General features: G+C 35.3%; 2 protein-coding genes across 2 annotated transcripts; both read left to right on the forward strand.

Moving 5' to 3' along the window:
- Positions 1-160: 160 nt before the first annotated feature.
- LOC112564942 (protein SFI1 homolog) lies at positions 161-5,182 on the forward strand. The gene is made up of 11 exons (XM_025240114.1): positions 161-646; positions 1,207-1,419; positions 1,920-1,991; positions 2,220-2,330; positions 2,502-2,596; positions 3,013-3,130; positions 3,523-3,625; positions 3,799-3,955; positions 4,177-4,337; positions 4,529-4,599; positions 5,112-5,182. The coding sequence occupies exons 1-9, from the start codon at positions 432-434 to the stop codon at positions 4,290-4,292; spliced, it is 1,200 nt and encodes a 399-aa protein (XP_025095899.1). The 5' UTR covers positions 161-431; the 3' UTR covers positions 4,293-4,337; positions 4,529-4,599; positions 5,112-5,182.
- Positions 5,183-7,441: 2,259 nt separating this feature from the next.
- LOC112564941 (protein SFI1 homolog) lies at positions 7,442-16,467 on the forward strand. Its single transcript, XM_025240113.1, has 13 exons — positions 7,442-7,527; positions 8,033-8,107; positions 8,446-8,618; positions 9,207-9,309; positions 9,613-9,709; positions 10,476-10,636; positions 10,841-10,990; positions 11,298-11,474; positions 11,716-12,038; positions 12,485-12,592; positions 12,983-13,783; positions 14,832-14,928; positions 15,204-16,467. Exons 2-13 carry the CDS (start codon positions 8,090-8,092, stop codon positions 15,315-15,317), a joined length of 2,322 nt encoding a protein of 773 aa, XP_025095898.1. The 5' UTR covers positions 7,442-7,527; positions 8,033-8,089; the 3' UTR covers positions 15,318-16,467.
- Positions 16,468-17,055: the final 588 nt, after the last annotated feature.

Consider the following 17,055-nt stretch of genomic DNA (forward strand, 5'->3'; position numbering starts at 1 on the left):
TAGAAGCACAAACTAGTATCTACGTCCAAGGAAAACCACGGTGACTAAACCGGAAGCGTTGTAGCAAGTAGCCTCGTTTTAATAGTAGACTGAAAAAAATTCGTCTCGCGAGTTTCTCTATGTACCCAAAGTGTTCAATCCTAGAACTGTTCAACTTATCTCCATTCTAGAATGGTCTGTGAAAACGGCGGACTGTTTAAGCAACTTGTCTGATCACGAATAAGGGATTACTGTTTACTACATTTTGCTTGTATTGGGATACGAAATATAGTGCATTTACATTGAAAGTGAGACATTTTCATTATCACGATGAAGATGAATATTGTGATCTGCCTACTATTTAAAAAAATCTCGAGTGCTTGTTTGTGTCGTGCTACAGTCGAGTGCAACACTTGTACACACTGATACAGTGTAATCCCAGCAGAGGCAAAATGAAAGACGAGAGATCGGAAGATGAACCTGCAGTGGGTGAAACAAGTCAAGATAAATCAAAGAAAAATGAAGGCGTTTTGGCAGAACTCTCATCTATTTTAGCTGTCAAGGCCGAACGAATACGTCTGAAACGGCGACAGGATGCCCAAATGACGCCCCAGCTACCCAGTGACGGTTCTGTCACCCACAGTAAATCACAGCCATTAAATACCTTGTGCGTCTCCAGATTTGGTCTTTTTGAAATTTTTTACCTGAATTTGGTTCGCGTAGGTTGTTATGGACACCATGACAAAACCAGAAAATCCTAATCCCTAAACCAGCCGCTACCCCTCTCACCCTAAATCTTGACCCCTTTCCTGATTTGTAAAAAGTGTTATGGCATCATGACCCCATCTAAAGTAATGTTCTGCCCTGATTTTTTTAAATAAATGATATATAAAGTTGAATATGAAGCAGCTATGCTATATTATGCTACACCTATATAATCTACGTTGTGCATATGCCGATAACACTGCTTTCCATATAATGAAAATGGTTGACATTCACCATTTGCTTGAGACACAACTGTGTAGTCATTGTCACTATTTCCAAAGAAGGGAAATAACATTTTCTTATGTTTAATACTAATAGAATATATAAGTATTTCAGAGTTCTTGTGATCAGTATTCTCATTAAAATATTGTGAAGAAACAAGCTTCAAACACAGTTATGAAAGACTGTGAGTATTAGATGGTGAGCATAAAAATTATATTTGTTACATGAACTGACATACAGCCAACTAGAAGAAAGCAGTCTACTATGGTCAAGAGCACTACCAATTCCAGCATCACAGATTCCAGTGTCAAGAGCTCGTCTTCGAAGGCACCAGCAACAAACCTCCAACAAGCCTTCAGATAGACCAGTTCAGAGACAGCATATTGACATTTATAAATACAGGCCAGACTATACATGGAATCGAGGAGGACGTGTGAAAGAACTAAGGATTAGGTTTGTTATCTTTATGAAATATTGCATTGCAAAAATCTGTTGTAACAGGTATGAAATGACAATAAACTTGTAAAGAAACTAGTAACTGGTGCATATATTATTGATGTAAAGTATATTCTTTTGAAAGTACTGTAAATATAAGCAAAAACTTCATTTGAAATTCATGTAAGTGAGTGTATAATTGACATTGTTTCTGAAGCAACAAAAGTAAGAACATGCCACTTCTTATAATAATCAGATGCTTGTATAGCATGGAATCCCAGCAAATAGCCAGGTTCTTTATGCTTCTTTTTTATTTTTGCGAGGCATGTAAATGATAGTTGTACAGTAGTTAAAGTAATAATGTGCTAACTTTGTCATGTAGACAGCAGAAGCAGTTTATCAGTAACAATAGTAAAAGTTTTTTTCGGCTTGAGAGCCTAATATTTTCACTTCATTTACTTTAGAAACAGTCCATGTTTCTTTGGGTGTACATGTCTTTTATATCTTGTTGCTTGTAGGAGGATCGCACGAAAGTATCTGCAGCTGTGGCTTTACAATGTCTTTGGCAGAGTGAGACCTTCAGCTGCACGGTAAGTTTTTTAAAAATACATTTTGTTTATGAAAAAATTGGGGACAAGCTCATGACCTCAATGCAAAAGAAAAGTGTAAGTGTAATCTTTTATTTGAATATAAAATGAATGAAACAGAAATGCTTAGACTGAGTGTCATGAAGGAATGTCTCACTTGTGCACATTTAATAAATTTGCTGGAATAATTTTTTTTTTTAAATTTTTCCCAATTTAACTGTCCAAATTCAGGAGGCATTATAACTTGGGACTGGTACGCAAATCATTTGCTGTTTGGCATCTATTTTGGTGGGAGATCCGACAAGAGTGGCGTCTGATGGTGAGAGCTGAGTGTCATTATAGGTAAGTCCATGTGGGAGACATCAATTTATGAGTGTGCAGCTAACCATGATTTTTTTCCCCCAAAGATGAGTCTTCGCCATCATGCGTTATAGATTTAAGAAATCAAAGGTGAGGATGGTTACAATTGTTCAAAAAATTTTGTCTTGCATTGCTCATTTTTGTCCCACCCAGATATGTGATGTGGCAAAAGGTGTTCAGTGCTTGGAAGGATTTCATCATACTACAGACAGTGAGGAAAGCTAAATCTGACCAGGCAGATAAGCATTGTAAGTCTGATTGCATCTATATTGCAGTCAGTATTATGTTTTTACTTGATAGTATAACTTACTGTCTGATGAGTGACTGATATTTGTTGTCTGATGAGTGGATGAGTAACTCAATAGTTATCATTTGTTGCCTTGAGGAGTGGATGGGTGATTGTAATATTTCTGTAGCTTTTATTATTGATGAGGTCTAGTGGTGTAAAATTTCTATGTGAAGATCAGTAAAATATTGTTATTGTGCAACTGTTACTCCATAATCTCTAAGATGTGTTATCAGTTTTGTTGCTGGTAAACACTGTTTTCTATACTTACATTGACAATAAATGCTTTGAATTTCATGGCCTGTACATTATTGGTCTTACTTTCAAGAATGGTTAACTATATATTTACTGAAAACATGTTTATGGTATATCCTTTAGATGAATCTCGCTTGTGCCACACAACCTTGCAGTCTTGGCTCAAATACTGGAAAGAGAGAAAGAGGAAATGTATACTTAAACAAAAGGCCAATGCTGTGTTTACTCACCACACTTTGAGGTGAGTTTGTTGTGACACATCTTTGGTAATTTTTTTAATTAAATGTTGCTAAATATATGTTGTTTATTCTTTCAATTCACATAACTTTAACCAGATTAAATTGTATAGTGCATATGCATACATGCTTTGTGTGAAGTGATGATAAATATAAAATAAATAGATGGTGTCTCTGAGAATAGGTAATTTTTTAACAGATCAGAAAAATAGGCATGAGTAAGCAGACACTAATGCATCAAGAATTTTTGTCTTTAATTGACTGAGTCAAAAGCTCAGTTAATTAATGAATATTAAGCCCCAGTATTTTTAGTATAGGATTGTCTGATACTTATTCTTTGTTTAAACCCTAGTAGAGTTAAACCGTAGCATTAATAAAATAAATTTGCTGCTAACAGATGGGTATGGCAACAGTGGAGTAATGAGAAGCAGAGACTGGAAGTCCATACAGAAATGGGTGTGGCTGCCTTGCAGTTTTGGGCATGCAGGCTACAAGCACAAGTAGGGCATTTTTGTACTTCTATGAGTATATCTCAGTGTGATACAACCTCTATATAATACTCCTCTGCAGTTTATGTCATTATGCATGAAGCTATTTTGATCTTTTTCTAGTTAAGATTATGAGTTTAGTTTTTATAATATTCTTTTCCCCTTCTTTTTTAATCCAAAAAAAGCACTGGCATATATGGAAGGTACATCTGGACTTGAGAAAGAAAGAGAAACAAAAGATGGTCAATGCTGCCCAATATTATAATACTGTCATCATTGGTCAGTGCCTACATGCATGGATGCAGTACTGGCAGTGTCAACAAGCCAAGAAACAACAGAAAAGTAAAAACTGATTTTGACATTCAAAGAATTTCCACCATTCATTATTTTTAACTGATGACTTGAAGTGTACCCTGTTTCAACAATGTTTATCACTCCATTTCACTTATATAGAAATATTTTAAAGAAATGTAACTCATGTCTTTATACCACATTCTAAGTTTTTCCTTGAAATAATATTCTACTGCTTTCAGTTCAGTCTTATTCTGTAATTCTGTTTCCAGACTATGCTGTGCGCGTTCATGAAGCTACCCTAAAACTACAAATGTTCAGACACTGGTTTCATCGATGGCATCTGTGTTCAGCAGTTGCTGAACATGAGGGTCGCATGAAAAATTAGCAGTTCATTTCCAGATCCGACACTATTTTCGCCGATGGCAGCTTTGTATCCTTTTTGTGGGAAAAAACTAATGTACTATCTTCCTTTTTATTCATAGCACCAGATTATTTAGCCTTCAAAAATGTTCTGTACCCTATCCAGTTATTGTTTTTGAACTATTGTCAGAAAATCATTTTCAAGGGGAAAAGAAAAACATAAAATGTATTAAGGTTTTATGATCTTAACTTAGACACCAGTTATTGATGATATCTATCAACAGAAAGCATTGACTTCCCTAGCTGAACATCATAACAGAAAGCACCTTTTGGTAAGTCTGTTGCCAAAAGACAAAACCAGATGTCTGGTTCATTATTGGACATACAACCAATGACTTAAATGTGTTGGTAAATAAATGACATTAACAAACTTGTAATAAATTTTGGGGTGAGAGGTTTGCTTATTTAAGATGCAGATTGTTTGGGAAAGAATGTTAACAAATATGGACTAAATCCTCTTTCTAGTTCTACCTGTGCAAAACAGTTCCCTGGAAGGGTTAGGGTTAGGGAAACCCTTTATGGAAAAACTAAAATATGTTGATTGTTTTGGAAGATATTCATCATTTGGAAGAAAGACACTCTGGTTTCATGTAGACTTAATTACAATTTATATTTTTAATGGACTGTATCTTGTTTTGTCTATTCTAGTGTTCCTTCATTTCTGTTTTTAGTAACTGTCAGAAACAATGTCTGATTAATGCAGTGCTTTTATTGATCTGGATTGGTGTTCTAGAAGAGTGAGAAATTTAATTGCTTCTAAGCTTCATTTTTTTCTGTGTGTCAGAGGCTAGGTCTCAGTGCATTTCGTCTGTCAGTGGTTCAACACCGTATCAAATTGATGAGACAAGCTTTGGCTGACCAGCTGAAACAAAGAAAGGTGATTTGTTTTCAACATGCAGACATTTACCTCACTAATATCTCCACCTATGAAAAATTTAAGTGTGTGATTAGCATAGACTGTTTTAACTAAATAATTTATGACAGTATTATTGTATATATGTTGCAGTTGATTTTGTTGTCAACCATCTGTCTTATACAACATGAGCATTAGCTGAATTAATGCAGGTGATTTGATTGAAAAATAAAGACATCTTTTTGTCAGATTGCTTTCATGTTAGTAACCAAGAATGATAAAAAACAGGAGGGCTGTCATAGTTGTCTGAAATATGATCAGAGACCAACTTAGCCTGTCAATATTGCCGTCCTCTGATGAAATGCAGGTGTGAGCACTAGTTTCAGTATCTGAGCAAATGTTTTTACCTACAGACACAGCAAAGAGCCTTCAAAGTGTGGCTGGAACGTTTTGATGGGCAGGAGGAGAAACACCTTCAACATCATTCACAAAAAGCTGCTAAACACTACAGGTTGGATCTGCTACTGTGCTGGAGCAATAACTTTATCACTTCTTAATTCTTGAAAAATACACATGCATTTACAAATTCACCTTGTTCCTTTAGCTGGTATTTTTATATTACACATAAGAAATGTCTCACAGTGTCTGCTGGGTTCTTTTTATTTATTTATTATTCTTTTTACTTGACAATTTCAGACTTTTGTTACTTCGCAAATCTTTTCACCAGCTATTGATGTACAAGAAATGGCGCCTGCATCGAAAGGTAGGTGTAACAAAATTGCAAACATTTCCGATATTGTTTCAAGTAAATTAAAAAAAAGTAAGGAGAAAGCTGATATTGGTGTGTATTGTACTTGAAAGTCATTATGTAAGCACTTGCAACAATTCATTCTCAGCAATCTGATTATGATGCTGAGAGTTTTTGTCAAGTATAGTTTTAACTGACTTGTGTGACATTATTTCATCTTTTTTTCTTTCTTAACAACAAATGTTTCTAGTAGAAGAGATAGCTTTTTTTAAAAAACTGACTTGAAAAAGGTTTGTTTGCAGGCACAGTACATTAGAGCAGACACATATTACTACCTTCACACTGCCCCTCACTACCTTTTCTGTATGCGAGTGTTTGCACAGATGATGAAGAAGCAACATAAAAATAAAGAAGAATGTGAGACATTTCGCAGGTAATATAATCATTGGAGTATCTTGTGAAGTAATGTTACGGTCTTTTACCCAAAAGTTAGGCATCAAAGGGTCTTCTTTGGGGGTTTTGTGGGCATCCAAAGGGGATAAAGAAAACTAGATTATGAATATCTTATTAAAGGATATTGCAAGATAAAAAGTAAATCCATGTATTTTGTGTGTGTGTGAAGAGAGAGCCTGTTACGTAGTATGTTCAGCACATGGAAACAGGCCTACTCCGACAGCATGGATTTCCGACTCCTCGAGCGCATGGTTAGTGAAATTTCACATTTTCCTTAAATCTTTAATTTCAGTTTTGACAGCATGCCAGTTCTAATCCTGTTTGCTGTTAACCTGAGCCAGATAATCATTAGTTATGTTTTTAAACATTTGATTTGAACAGGCCATTCTCCACCGAGAAGAAGTTCTGGTGCATTCATATTTTCAACACTGGAAAACAACTTTCACCTTTGTCACACAAATAAAGACCAAAGAGGTGAGTCCTGCTTGCATGTCACAAAGGATGTTTATGTTGTTTATATTGTCATCCACTCAGTGAAGGATAGATATGGTGTCCTCATCTTATTGACATAATCAAGAGCATACAAATATTTCCAAGCTTGCGATTTGCTGGCACATTGCAAAAGCAGCCTAATGTAGTTTTTTTGTTTAAATTGCTGCTTGGCTCACATAAGCTCAAATTCAGTTATAATCAATGCATCTGTTGAAGATTTATTGCTACGTAGATGTTTCTCTGTAGTTAATAGAGAATCCAATTTACCCTATGACTGTTCAAAGCTAAAGTTTTACATAAGTTCCTTAAGGTCTGATAGATTCATTGGCAAACGTAAGCCCTGACTATCAAACTGCTCTTAATTGTAAATATTTGTATTTTCTGTAAATGTATCATTTAGTTATAATAGAATTCAACAAATAAAATTAGGCAAGATAAAAACAATACTATGGCATCAGAAGTTGCAGCCTGGGATAATCATAAAAGTGTAACCTATTTTAAAAAAGAAGGGAGTTTCAGAGTTTGTGTGCACAATAACAATAAATATAATATTTGTGCATCTTTTCAGGCTGATGCAGAAAACTACTATAAAAGAAACTTGTGTCTCTCCCATCTACTGGCTTGGCATCACCATGTCCAACAGATCAGGAAAGGGTTAGTCACATTTATTGTTTTTATTTTGAAGTCTGCATGTAGCTGTTCAGATTTCAAAGGTATGTGTACTTTCTCAAACATAAACAATGCATGGTTTTTACATGCATTTATATATTTATTCAAATGCCTAAACATGCTTTTGCACATTCATATTCAATCTAGTTCAGGTGTTTTGTGGTTTTGAACATAAATACATGACACATTTTACTGCTTTATGCTTATAAGACATTAAGTGCGTGCATAATTTTAAACAGATATACATCATCTAATTAGGAATTTTCACACTAATTAAACCTCTGATAATTGTAACTTTTTGAAATAACTCATTGTGGTGTGCATGTTAACAAAAACCAATCCAGCTATGCAGATATTTGTTATATTTTTAAAAATAAATGACATTCCATTTCAGAAAAGGGTAAGTAGAATAAATGTGATAAACATAATCGTGCTGTGTTTTGTCTTTTAAAATGTTTTTTCCAAATGGTAATGCTAAATGTTTAATTAGGGAAAAAGATGAAGTGAAGGCAGTGAGACATCACTACTTGAAAGTTTTGAAGAAAGAATGGCTGCATTGAAGCAGGTATTAAATGATTTTGTAATTTTCTTCTGTGAGGAAATGCACTATACAAATCCTGTTATTATTATTTATTTGTATATGTTGGCATATGTACATGGGTGCGTGTGTGTGAGAAAGAGACAGAATGTGTGTGTTATGCGGTCCTATCAAAACTTTCTAAAAAATGTAACTAGACAATGGACTTGTTCTTATAACATTTTATTGTGGTAGAATCTTATGAATTATATGTAAAAAATTATTTTTAATGTTTTAAATAGATTCTCGTGATATGCATTTATAATATTTTTTATTTTGATGTCATGGACTTGAGGGACATATTTTATGTATTATTTCCAACCCAGTTTGTGAAACTACAAAAGGAAAAACGTGTGCTACACATTCGAGCTGAGAAACATTTCAATAAAAAACTTCACCGAATGGCATGGACAGGATGGAGAAAATACATGGAACAAGTTAAAAAGATCAAAGATTCTGCAGAAACAAAGTATAGAGCCAAATGTGCTCAAACTTTGAGGTCAGATGTGATTTTTGTCATGAAGTGTGGAGTGCTAATTTAGTTTTATTAAGTGAATTTTTAGTTTTAGTCAAGTAGTTTTGAATGCTAATTTTGGATTTATTTCTTTGGCACTAAATAGTTTACATTTTTTTAACATTTGGGGAAGACAATCAAGTTTTGTTTCATAAAAGCAGTATAGCTGTTGACTGTGACAAGCACAAAAAGGCAGGATGTTCCTATTCAAATGTTTTACAAATGTTTAATGACTAGATAGCTACAGAGACATATGCACCATTTTTAGTGAAGATATATTGTACACCTTTTTAAAAGCAACTGAAATGCACAAAGATTTGTAAGATTCTACTGGGGCAACTGAATATTACCTGCTTGCACTGTAAGAAGAAAAAGAGACTTTGACAGAAAGACATGTAAAAGGGGATATGAACAAATTAAGAGGACCTAATTTGTTTCTAAACACTGAAAAGTAGTTTGTCCCCTTCCTAAATGCATACACTTCCATACATGCATGCCCATACATGTATGCATTCACACATCACATTTATGCCCATGTATTTCATCACTTGGGAATGTTTTTGTATACTTTAGGTGGTGTTTTTTTATTTGGCGTGAGAACAGCAAAACTCTTTCAAGCGACAGACGACATAAACAAGAAGCAGTTGTCTATTTCAGCCGTCAGCTTCTTACAAAAGTAAGCCAGCAGGAAATAACCTTTATAGTCAGCTTTCACCTAGAACACTGTAAGACACTGTAACTGCTTGTTTTTTCACAAAACTACAGTTTGGCAGCTGCAAGGCTTTTAAATTACTGGAAGTGTATTAATATGTAAACATATGGTTTATTGCAAATCTTATAGTCTACATGTCAAGGGAAGTTTTTCTAAGAAATGATAATAGTATATAAAGGAGGTGTGTAAAAATCAATGTGTAAATTACTTAGGAAATAATTTAGGAAGAAATGACATGGCCACCAGCATAAATAATATTCATTTCAGATTATGCAGACATGGCACAGATATGCAGCTATACATGCCTACAAAAAGTCACAGACTCGAGAGATGGTTTCAGAAGCCAAGAAGAGTCTAAGAACATGTAAGAATAGTGTGTATGGCATTCAAATTTAAAATAAATTATAAACTTGTGATGAAGAATTTTTATAATGATATAATTGTATAATACACTAGTTAGGGAATACATTTGCTAGGGAGTATATACACTGCAGATCATCACATTTTACTAGTACAGGTGGTCCTCGACTTACGACATTCCGTTCCTACATCATGTCGTAAACTGATTTATCGCTGTAAGTCGGAACATACGTGCATACTGTACGCAAATCTTATCCTAACACCTATCCGAACACAGTAATTATCAAAAAACACATATAAATTACGTTTAATAATGAAATGAAACAGGAATAATAAACAGCAATAAAATAAACACGAAGTTTGCGTTACGACTTTTACGATGCAAAAACACTTAAGTGGAAACAAGGCTTTATACAGTAAATGGGAGATGTGTCGTAACCACGAAACATTAACTCGAGGCTGACTTAACCCGAGGACCGCCTGTAATTGTACTTCAGAGCACACTGCAGTTTTTACAAACTACATCAGTTTATGAACATATTTTTGCCTAAACCTATTAACTAAATGTGTGGACTATCCGGTTTCCATTCAGTGGAAGAGAAAAATAGAAGCATAGACATGCACAGTCTTTTTTTTTTTTTTTTTTTTTTTTTTTTTATTAAGTTAGAAACTATATGCTGAATGAAATAATATGTAACATTTGTGAAGAAGTTAGGATGTTGTTATTACTCCACTAGGTGACAATTATTGTTGCATCTGTTCCACTGCAGGCACCTTACGCATCTATCTAAAATGTTGGCTGCAAGCACGAGACAGAGCTATAACTGAAGGTGTTAAGACAAAACATGCCATTGTACACTACAACAGTAAACTGATGTTGGCAACATTTTGTCAGTGGCGAATCTGGCATTCTCAAAATATAAGAAAACATGTAAGTACTGATAGTTCTCTGTCCAGTGTCTTTCACTGTAAAAACTTTGTAGGATTTTATTGTAGAGATGTAATACAACTAGTTTAAGTCACGTTTTCCACTTGCCATTATTTAAGATTATGAGCCTTAAGCATACTGCTGTTAAGATTTTAGTGTTTATGATTTGAAATATCAGTTTACATGTCTTAATCTTTATGTTTTCAGCTACTTTGTCAACAAAGCATTAAATTTTTCTCTGTGAGAATAACAGCCAAGTATTTTTTTCTGTGGAGACGCCAACTGAACTCTGCAGAAAAAGAAAAACATAAGAATAATCTGGCTCTGTGGCACTGGAGCCTAGTCCTGCAGAAAAAGGTTGGCTATTTTATTAAATTTGTGTGATCACATTTGGACATGTAGATCTTTTTCTGACATCCTTTCCTTTCATTAACTTCTTATGCTGATGCAGTTTCAGTGCTTTCAGTGATGTATGAACTGTCAGATGAGCTTAATTTCAAGCCAGTTTTCTAGCTGCTGTGCCCAATAATTACAAGAACATGCAAACTTAAATCTTTATTTTGATTTATTCCCCATCAGATTTTTTTCCTTTAGTTTTTGGTTTCTCTTGTGTGACCCATTTCTTCCCCATGAAATGTTTGTGGAAATTTTTTTTATTCTGCAGGTGCTTATTGCCTGGTACAGCTACAAAAAGAAATGTTGTCATAAGCAACAGCGTTTTGTGATGGCCATGGAAAAGCGGAGGTTGCGTTTGTTACAAAATGGTGCATCTCAGTGGTTGAGAGTGGCTGGAGCAATGGCTGATATGAGAGCTCGCTTTGCATCACAGCAGCAAGTCCAAGTAATATTTGCATAGGTTTATTATTTATATCTGTAATTAGTGATATAATAATGCATAGAGACTTTATCTCCTAAAGATCTTCTCCTAGGTATTCAGTATCTTGCTTTTTCTCCCATCATTTGATAATATTTTTTCTTTTTTGCATTTCAGCTAGAATGTATCTTTATTCTGATTTAAGACTTATATTTCTGTGTTCCCAGATAAAATATTTTGTGTCTGTGTGTTCTTTTCTTTACACTAGAGTGCATCCAATCTTTTCCAAAGAGTGCATCACTTTGCCATACGCTGGAAGCTGTGGGCAGCAAAACAGGCCTCTCTGCGTAGGCAGCTACAGCAGAAGCACGAGTCTAGAAAAGCTCATTTTTCCTCTGCTGTTCCGCTTTCTGTTTTCACTGCCTCACCACGAGGTGTAAGCTATCAATCCTCAAAGCCGAGAATGGACTGCACCACTGCAGCAGATAGGAGCTTGTTTGAAGATTTATCACACCCAAAATCAATGGCGATATCACCAAGTCAGCTGATAAAGGTTCCAGGAACTTGTGACATATCAGCACCAGTTAGAGTGTTAGTATAATTATTACATCATGATAATGATGATGACTGATAATGTACCAAGCCATGTAAAAAATGTACACATTCATTGCTGCATTTAGCATCATATGTTTGCAATCTTACATCAGTGTGTGCCCATGCAGTTTAATGTTTTTATGACTGTTCTTTTCCTGTCTACAAAGCCACATGCATGCAGGAGATTGCTGCTTGCAGGTGTCGTTTACATATTGTGGTAACTTCTTATGTGGCATTCACTGAGAACTTCTTAGAGATGTTTATGAGACGGAAAGAGCATTCTACATTTCACATTTCTCTGTGAAAGCCAGCAGATGCTGCACTCACTCTGTCTCAAGCTTGATTCGCTTGCCAATGTTCTAATTCTAATAATTTATCACTAGCATACAATTGCTTTAAGGAATATCTTTGCCAGTTTGACCATGGAAGCATTTTTATGATAGCTACAAGACAGAAGCCATACCTGTGCGAGTAAGGCCTAAACCTCGTCGGCCTACTTTCCTGGTGGAGTCATTGAAGAAAGCAGGGCTATTGACCAGCATTAGGGAATTGTAAGTTTCTGGCAAGAGAAAGAGGCATTCTTTTCATTTTGTTGTGTTTGACCAAATGTTTGGTTACCTGGATTGCTGTCTACAATTTCAGTGATGAAATAATGGCATGGGCACCATAGAAGAGTTGCTGGTGCATGTCTTAGCCTATAAATAATAGTTAACATAATTCATTATTAGCCACATTTCTTTCATATTGTATATATCTTGTTGCAATTAAACCACTAAAGTTAGATAATGCCTTTACATATAGCTTGTGTATAGCTTGTTTCAATATTGGCTTCAGGCGAGTTATAAAAAATTTTCTTTGTATTTGTTCATGCTTAACATTGGTCAAAAGTTATTTCTCTAATATGCTTCTTTGTCATTGTATTTTTTCCTAAACACCCAAAGGACAAGTTTAGACGATGGTGAGCCCCAGTTTCATACCAACATTACAGAAAAGGATGTGGAGTACAAGATAAATCAACATCCCAAGAACAGTTTAGAGGACAGTGCTTCACAGCAGCCAGCTGACACCATTTCCACCAACACTCCACAATCACAGCCATGCAGAGATTCTCGTAGTCAGTCATCCTTTTTACATGCAGAGGACTCAAACAGGCAGTTAGCTGAAGACATCAGCATCAGTGCCAGAACAGCCTTTGGTTGGATGTCTTCAGACGAAGACATATTGTGTGGGAATCTTCTGCATAGAACAGACGACACTTCTCCTGCAAAGGTTAATGCTAGTTCATTGCTAACATCACCTGACGCAGCAGGTTTCTCCAGAGAGGTCCTTATGAAACCTGAAGATTTCTTAAAAAAGAAAGATGGCACATCCTTTCCTTTGGAGTTTCTAAAAACACCTGAAGCAGATCAGGTGACAAAGGGAGTAGAACCGGTTGCAAGCAACTCTTCTTTAGCACTAATTTTCCCATCTAGCTCTTCCAGCTGTGCGGAGCACAGGGATTGGGACAACAGGAATTGTATTAAGGATGCTCAAGTAAATGGACCTTTTGAGAAAGAACCACAAAAACTGCCAGGCATTTTTACGGCAAGAGGTAGGGATGGTGACACAGAAGATTCTCCATCACACACAGCAAGTGGAAAAAGTGCTGTCACTTTTGCCAGTTGCACACTAAATATTACTGATGAGCTTTGTCAGATTCGGGATCACCTTCGAAAGTTCAAACAGCAGAAAAAGAAACTTCGGTGAGTGCAGGAAATAAGTAACCAAGGGAGAGGCTGCTGTATGAGCCTATCTATTTACTTAAAACAGGGTTCCCAGGTCCTTGCAAGGTCCTTTTAAGTCCTTTTATATTGAATTTTTGCCGAAAGGCCTTTTAAGTCCTTTTATTTGCCATGCGGTCCTTTCAAATTCTCACACAGGTCCTTACATTTTCTCTATGACCCTTTTAAGTCCTTTTATCGATAAAATATTACCACAAATTTATTTCCGGAGTCGACTTTGGCGCAAAATACCGACGATTTTTTGCCGCATGTTTGGTCTACACATCTGTACAACACTAGTTGCCCTTCTGTATTCGCAAAAAACACTCTTTTTTCAAAGGTCTTTAGAACTTACTCTTTCTTGAACTTTGATCTTCTAGTACTACTGTGCATAGCTCTATTTCTCTCTCTCTCCGTTAGAGTGTGTGTGCGAGAGAGAGACACGTGAACTGACTTTTGTATTACACCAAAGAATGCTTTCGAACATTAACGGTGTATGTTATCAGCGCGCTAAGGACACTTTTTAAGTTATCTAATCTAAATATGGCAGACAGGCATAAATTAACTCTTTGATTATTTATTACTAGCATGTATTTGAGAACATAGAGAAGAGATTCATAAATAATACATCTTTCCGACCACACAAGAGAAAAACTTAAGCATTGATGACTGTCACTTAGGTCCTTACAAATGCATGAAAGGTCCTTTTAAGGTCCTTTTTTGGCACCATCCCTGATCCCTGGGAACCCTGTTAAAAAAATATTAATGCTTATAAGAGTATTACATTTAGGCAGGGTACCAAAAGAATGTAGCAAACTTTATTAAGGCCTCTGCAACACTCATTTCTAGATATAATTAAGCTTTGATGATTTTTAGTATTTAGCCAGTAGTAGTACTGAATGTGATCCTGGTCCTGTGACCAAGGCTTTTGAATGAAAGGGGTTTTAATGATGATCACTGAAGTGTAAATTTCTTGCTTCATTTCCCTGCCATTTCTGCTGTGACTAGAAGTGTATTTCATCTACTACAGGGAGCTTGAGCGACATCAGGAGCACTTAGCATCATGGCTAAATGGCAAGGATCTGTCAGATGCTGATAGGAAAGAAGTGTTTATGGAACTTGCCTCAGTGAGTTCACTCCTTTTTTTAAAAAAAAAGTCTAAAAATGTTTTGCATCAGGGTGAGTTGGCATGTCACTGGCAACTTTAGTATGTTATATGAAATGATTCTTGAGGGATTTTCTCCAGCTCTGATGTTTTCTTATTCTAGTTGTAGTAATTGTTGCAAGTCTTGTCTTACAGCAGATTTTGTACCCACATGACTTAATATATTATTTGTAGTAGATGTAAAAGTGTGTAATTTATATATTTTTACTATAAATACATGTTTCTTGTTACCAATAGATCCAAAAGGAAGTAGCAGACTTTCGTGTGGTTGTGTCCAGCCAGCGCACAGCATGTGAACAAATGGTGGCTCGAGCTAAGATCCTTGCTTATGAGCTGGGTTCAGATTTTTAGACATATATCCAGTAATCATTGGCAAGGATAAGTGTGAAGTTTAGTTGTATAAACTTTTAAGCTTTTTTTTTTGGGGGGGGGGGTGGTTTAGAAATAGAATTATTATTGAAGAAAATATTTGCAATAAACACCTTTTAGGGCTCAATTTATCAAGATGCAATGTACAGCATAGCTTATTCAGTTTTAATTTAGTTTCTTTTGATCATATAATTGAAGCAAACTAAACCAAAAATTAGACCCTGTGAGTTACACCGTACATATTAATATCAGTCTGACACACACAAGATGGTCATTGTTTTTAATGATGATGGTTATATGTAAATTACTTGCTGGTCCTTCTGAAGTAGGTAATTAGGAATGTAGCACTTTTATTAAATAAGTAATCTACCTTTTTTTCTGATCCACTTTTTAAAAGAAATTCCTTGTCACTGTTATATAATAAGGGTTCTTCCTAACAATCTCTCTACTGTCCTTGCATACTCCATACTTCTTAGTATGTCAACATGTGTATGAGATGAAAAGTGCCTTCAGATTTACATGGTCCCCAAAATTTATTTAAAACAATTCCCAGTCCCATGTTCTAACCTTTTTCCACCTCACCTTGACTGTGAGACCTTGCACCTATACCTTTATGCTATGTCATTGTCTCTGTGGCTGTTTATTTGGTAGTATGTTTTGGTCTAAGCATACCTTCTTTTTGAGTTTATATTTATATTTTATTTAAATTTTGTGTGGGGAAGTGAATTATAAAATTTCACTTATTTTTGTTATCATATGGATAGACTTGCACACATTTTTTTCATATCATTAGTTGTAAGGACTTTTTTTTAAAAACATGAGTGTACTATAATTGTTTTGAAGTTAACAAAATGATGTTTTAAAATAATCATGCCAATCTTTGTGAAAGTATTATTATGATTCATCCTTGACTTTGCCATCAGTATGGTATTGAAGCTATTGAAAACTTTTTATTCTGATTTTGCCTGTTTTCTTTCTGTGTGTGTCTCCCACTCTCTGTATATATATATACACTTTAAAATAAATTATTGTTGCAAGTACAGTTTTGCATGATGAAAATCTTACCAAATTTGTTGTAATTTGAAATTGTAATTCTAAAAATGTGTAGTTGCTAAAGAACTACTACTTGACATTGGTTGTGTTGAGTGCTCTTTGTTTTTGTAGAAGTTGAAAGCAAGCTTTGTGGGCATGTTTGTATAAGAGAACCTAGAGGTGAATGACTTTTGGAGTCAAATTTATGAAGTGGGACTATGCAATCAGTATTATGTCACAGATGAAAGATAGTAAAACATAAAGTACTAGTTACATTATGTTTCCCGTTGTCAATGTCAGAGAACGGAGAAAATGTGATGAGCCCACTTCATACCATACAGTTTCTAGTCAGCAACATTGTAAATTTGACCCCTGGATGAATCAGCATACCAGTACAGTGAGGATTGGATCCTGGGTTGAGATCTCATCTCAGGCACACTGTTCTTCCTCTGCATGTGGCATCTGTTTACATTGCCGGCTGCTTTGTTGTCATATAGCCTTAGGTGCTGGCTTAGAGTGAAACACCAATTCCCTCCCATACCCCAGAACGTAAATCTTTCTCTTCAAAAAGTACAACTTGGGAAAGACAAACAAACTACATATGAACTACAAAAGAAGAAACAGCAGTACTGATGATGAGAAAAAAACAAAAATACAGAAAATGCAAATAACAAGGACAGATTGAGCA

This window comes from Pomacea canaliculata, linkage group LG5, assembly GCF_003073045.1.
Source record: "Pomacea canaliculata isolate SZHN2017 linkage group LG5, ASM307304v1, whole genome shotgun sequence".
Classification (NCBI taxonomy): Eukaryota; Metazoa; Mollusca; class Gastropoda; order Architaenioglossa; family Ampullariidae; genus Pomacea; species Pomacea canaliculata.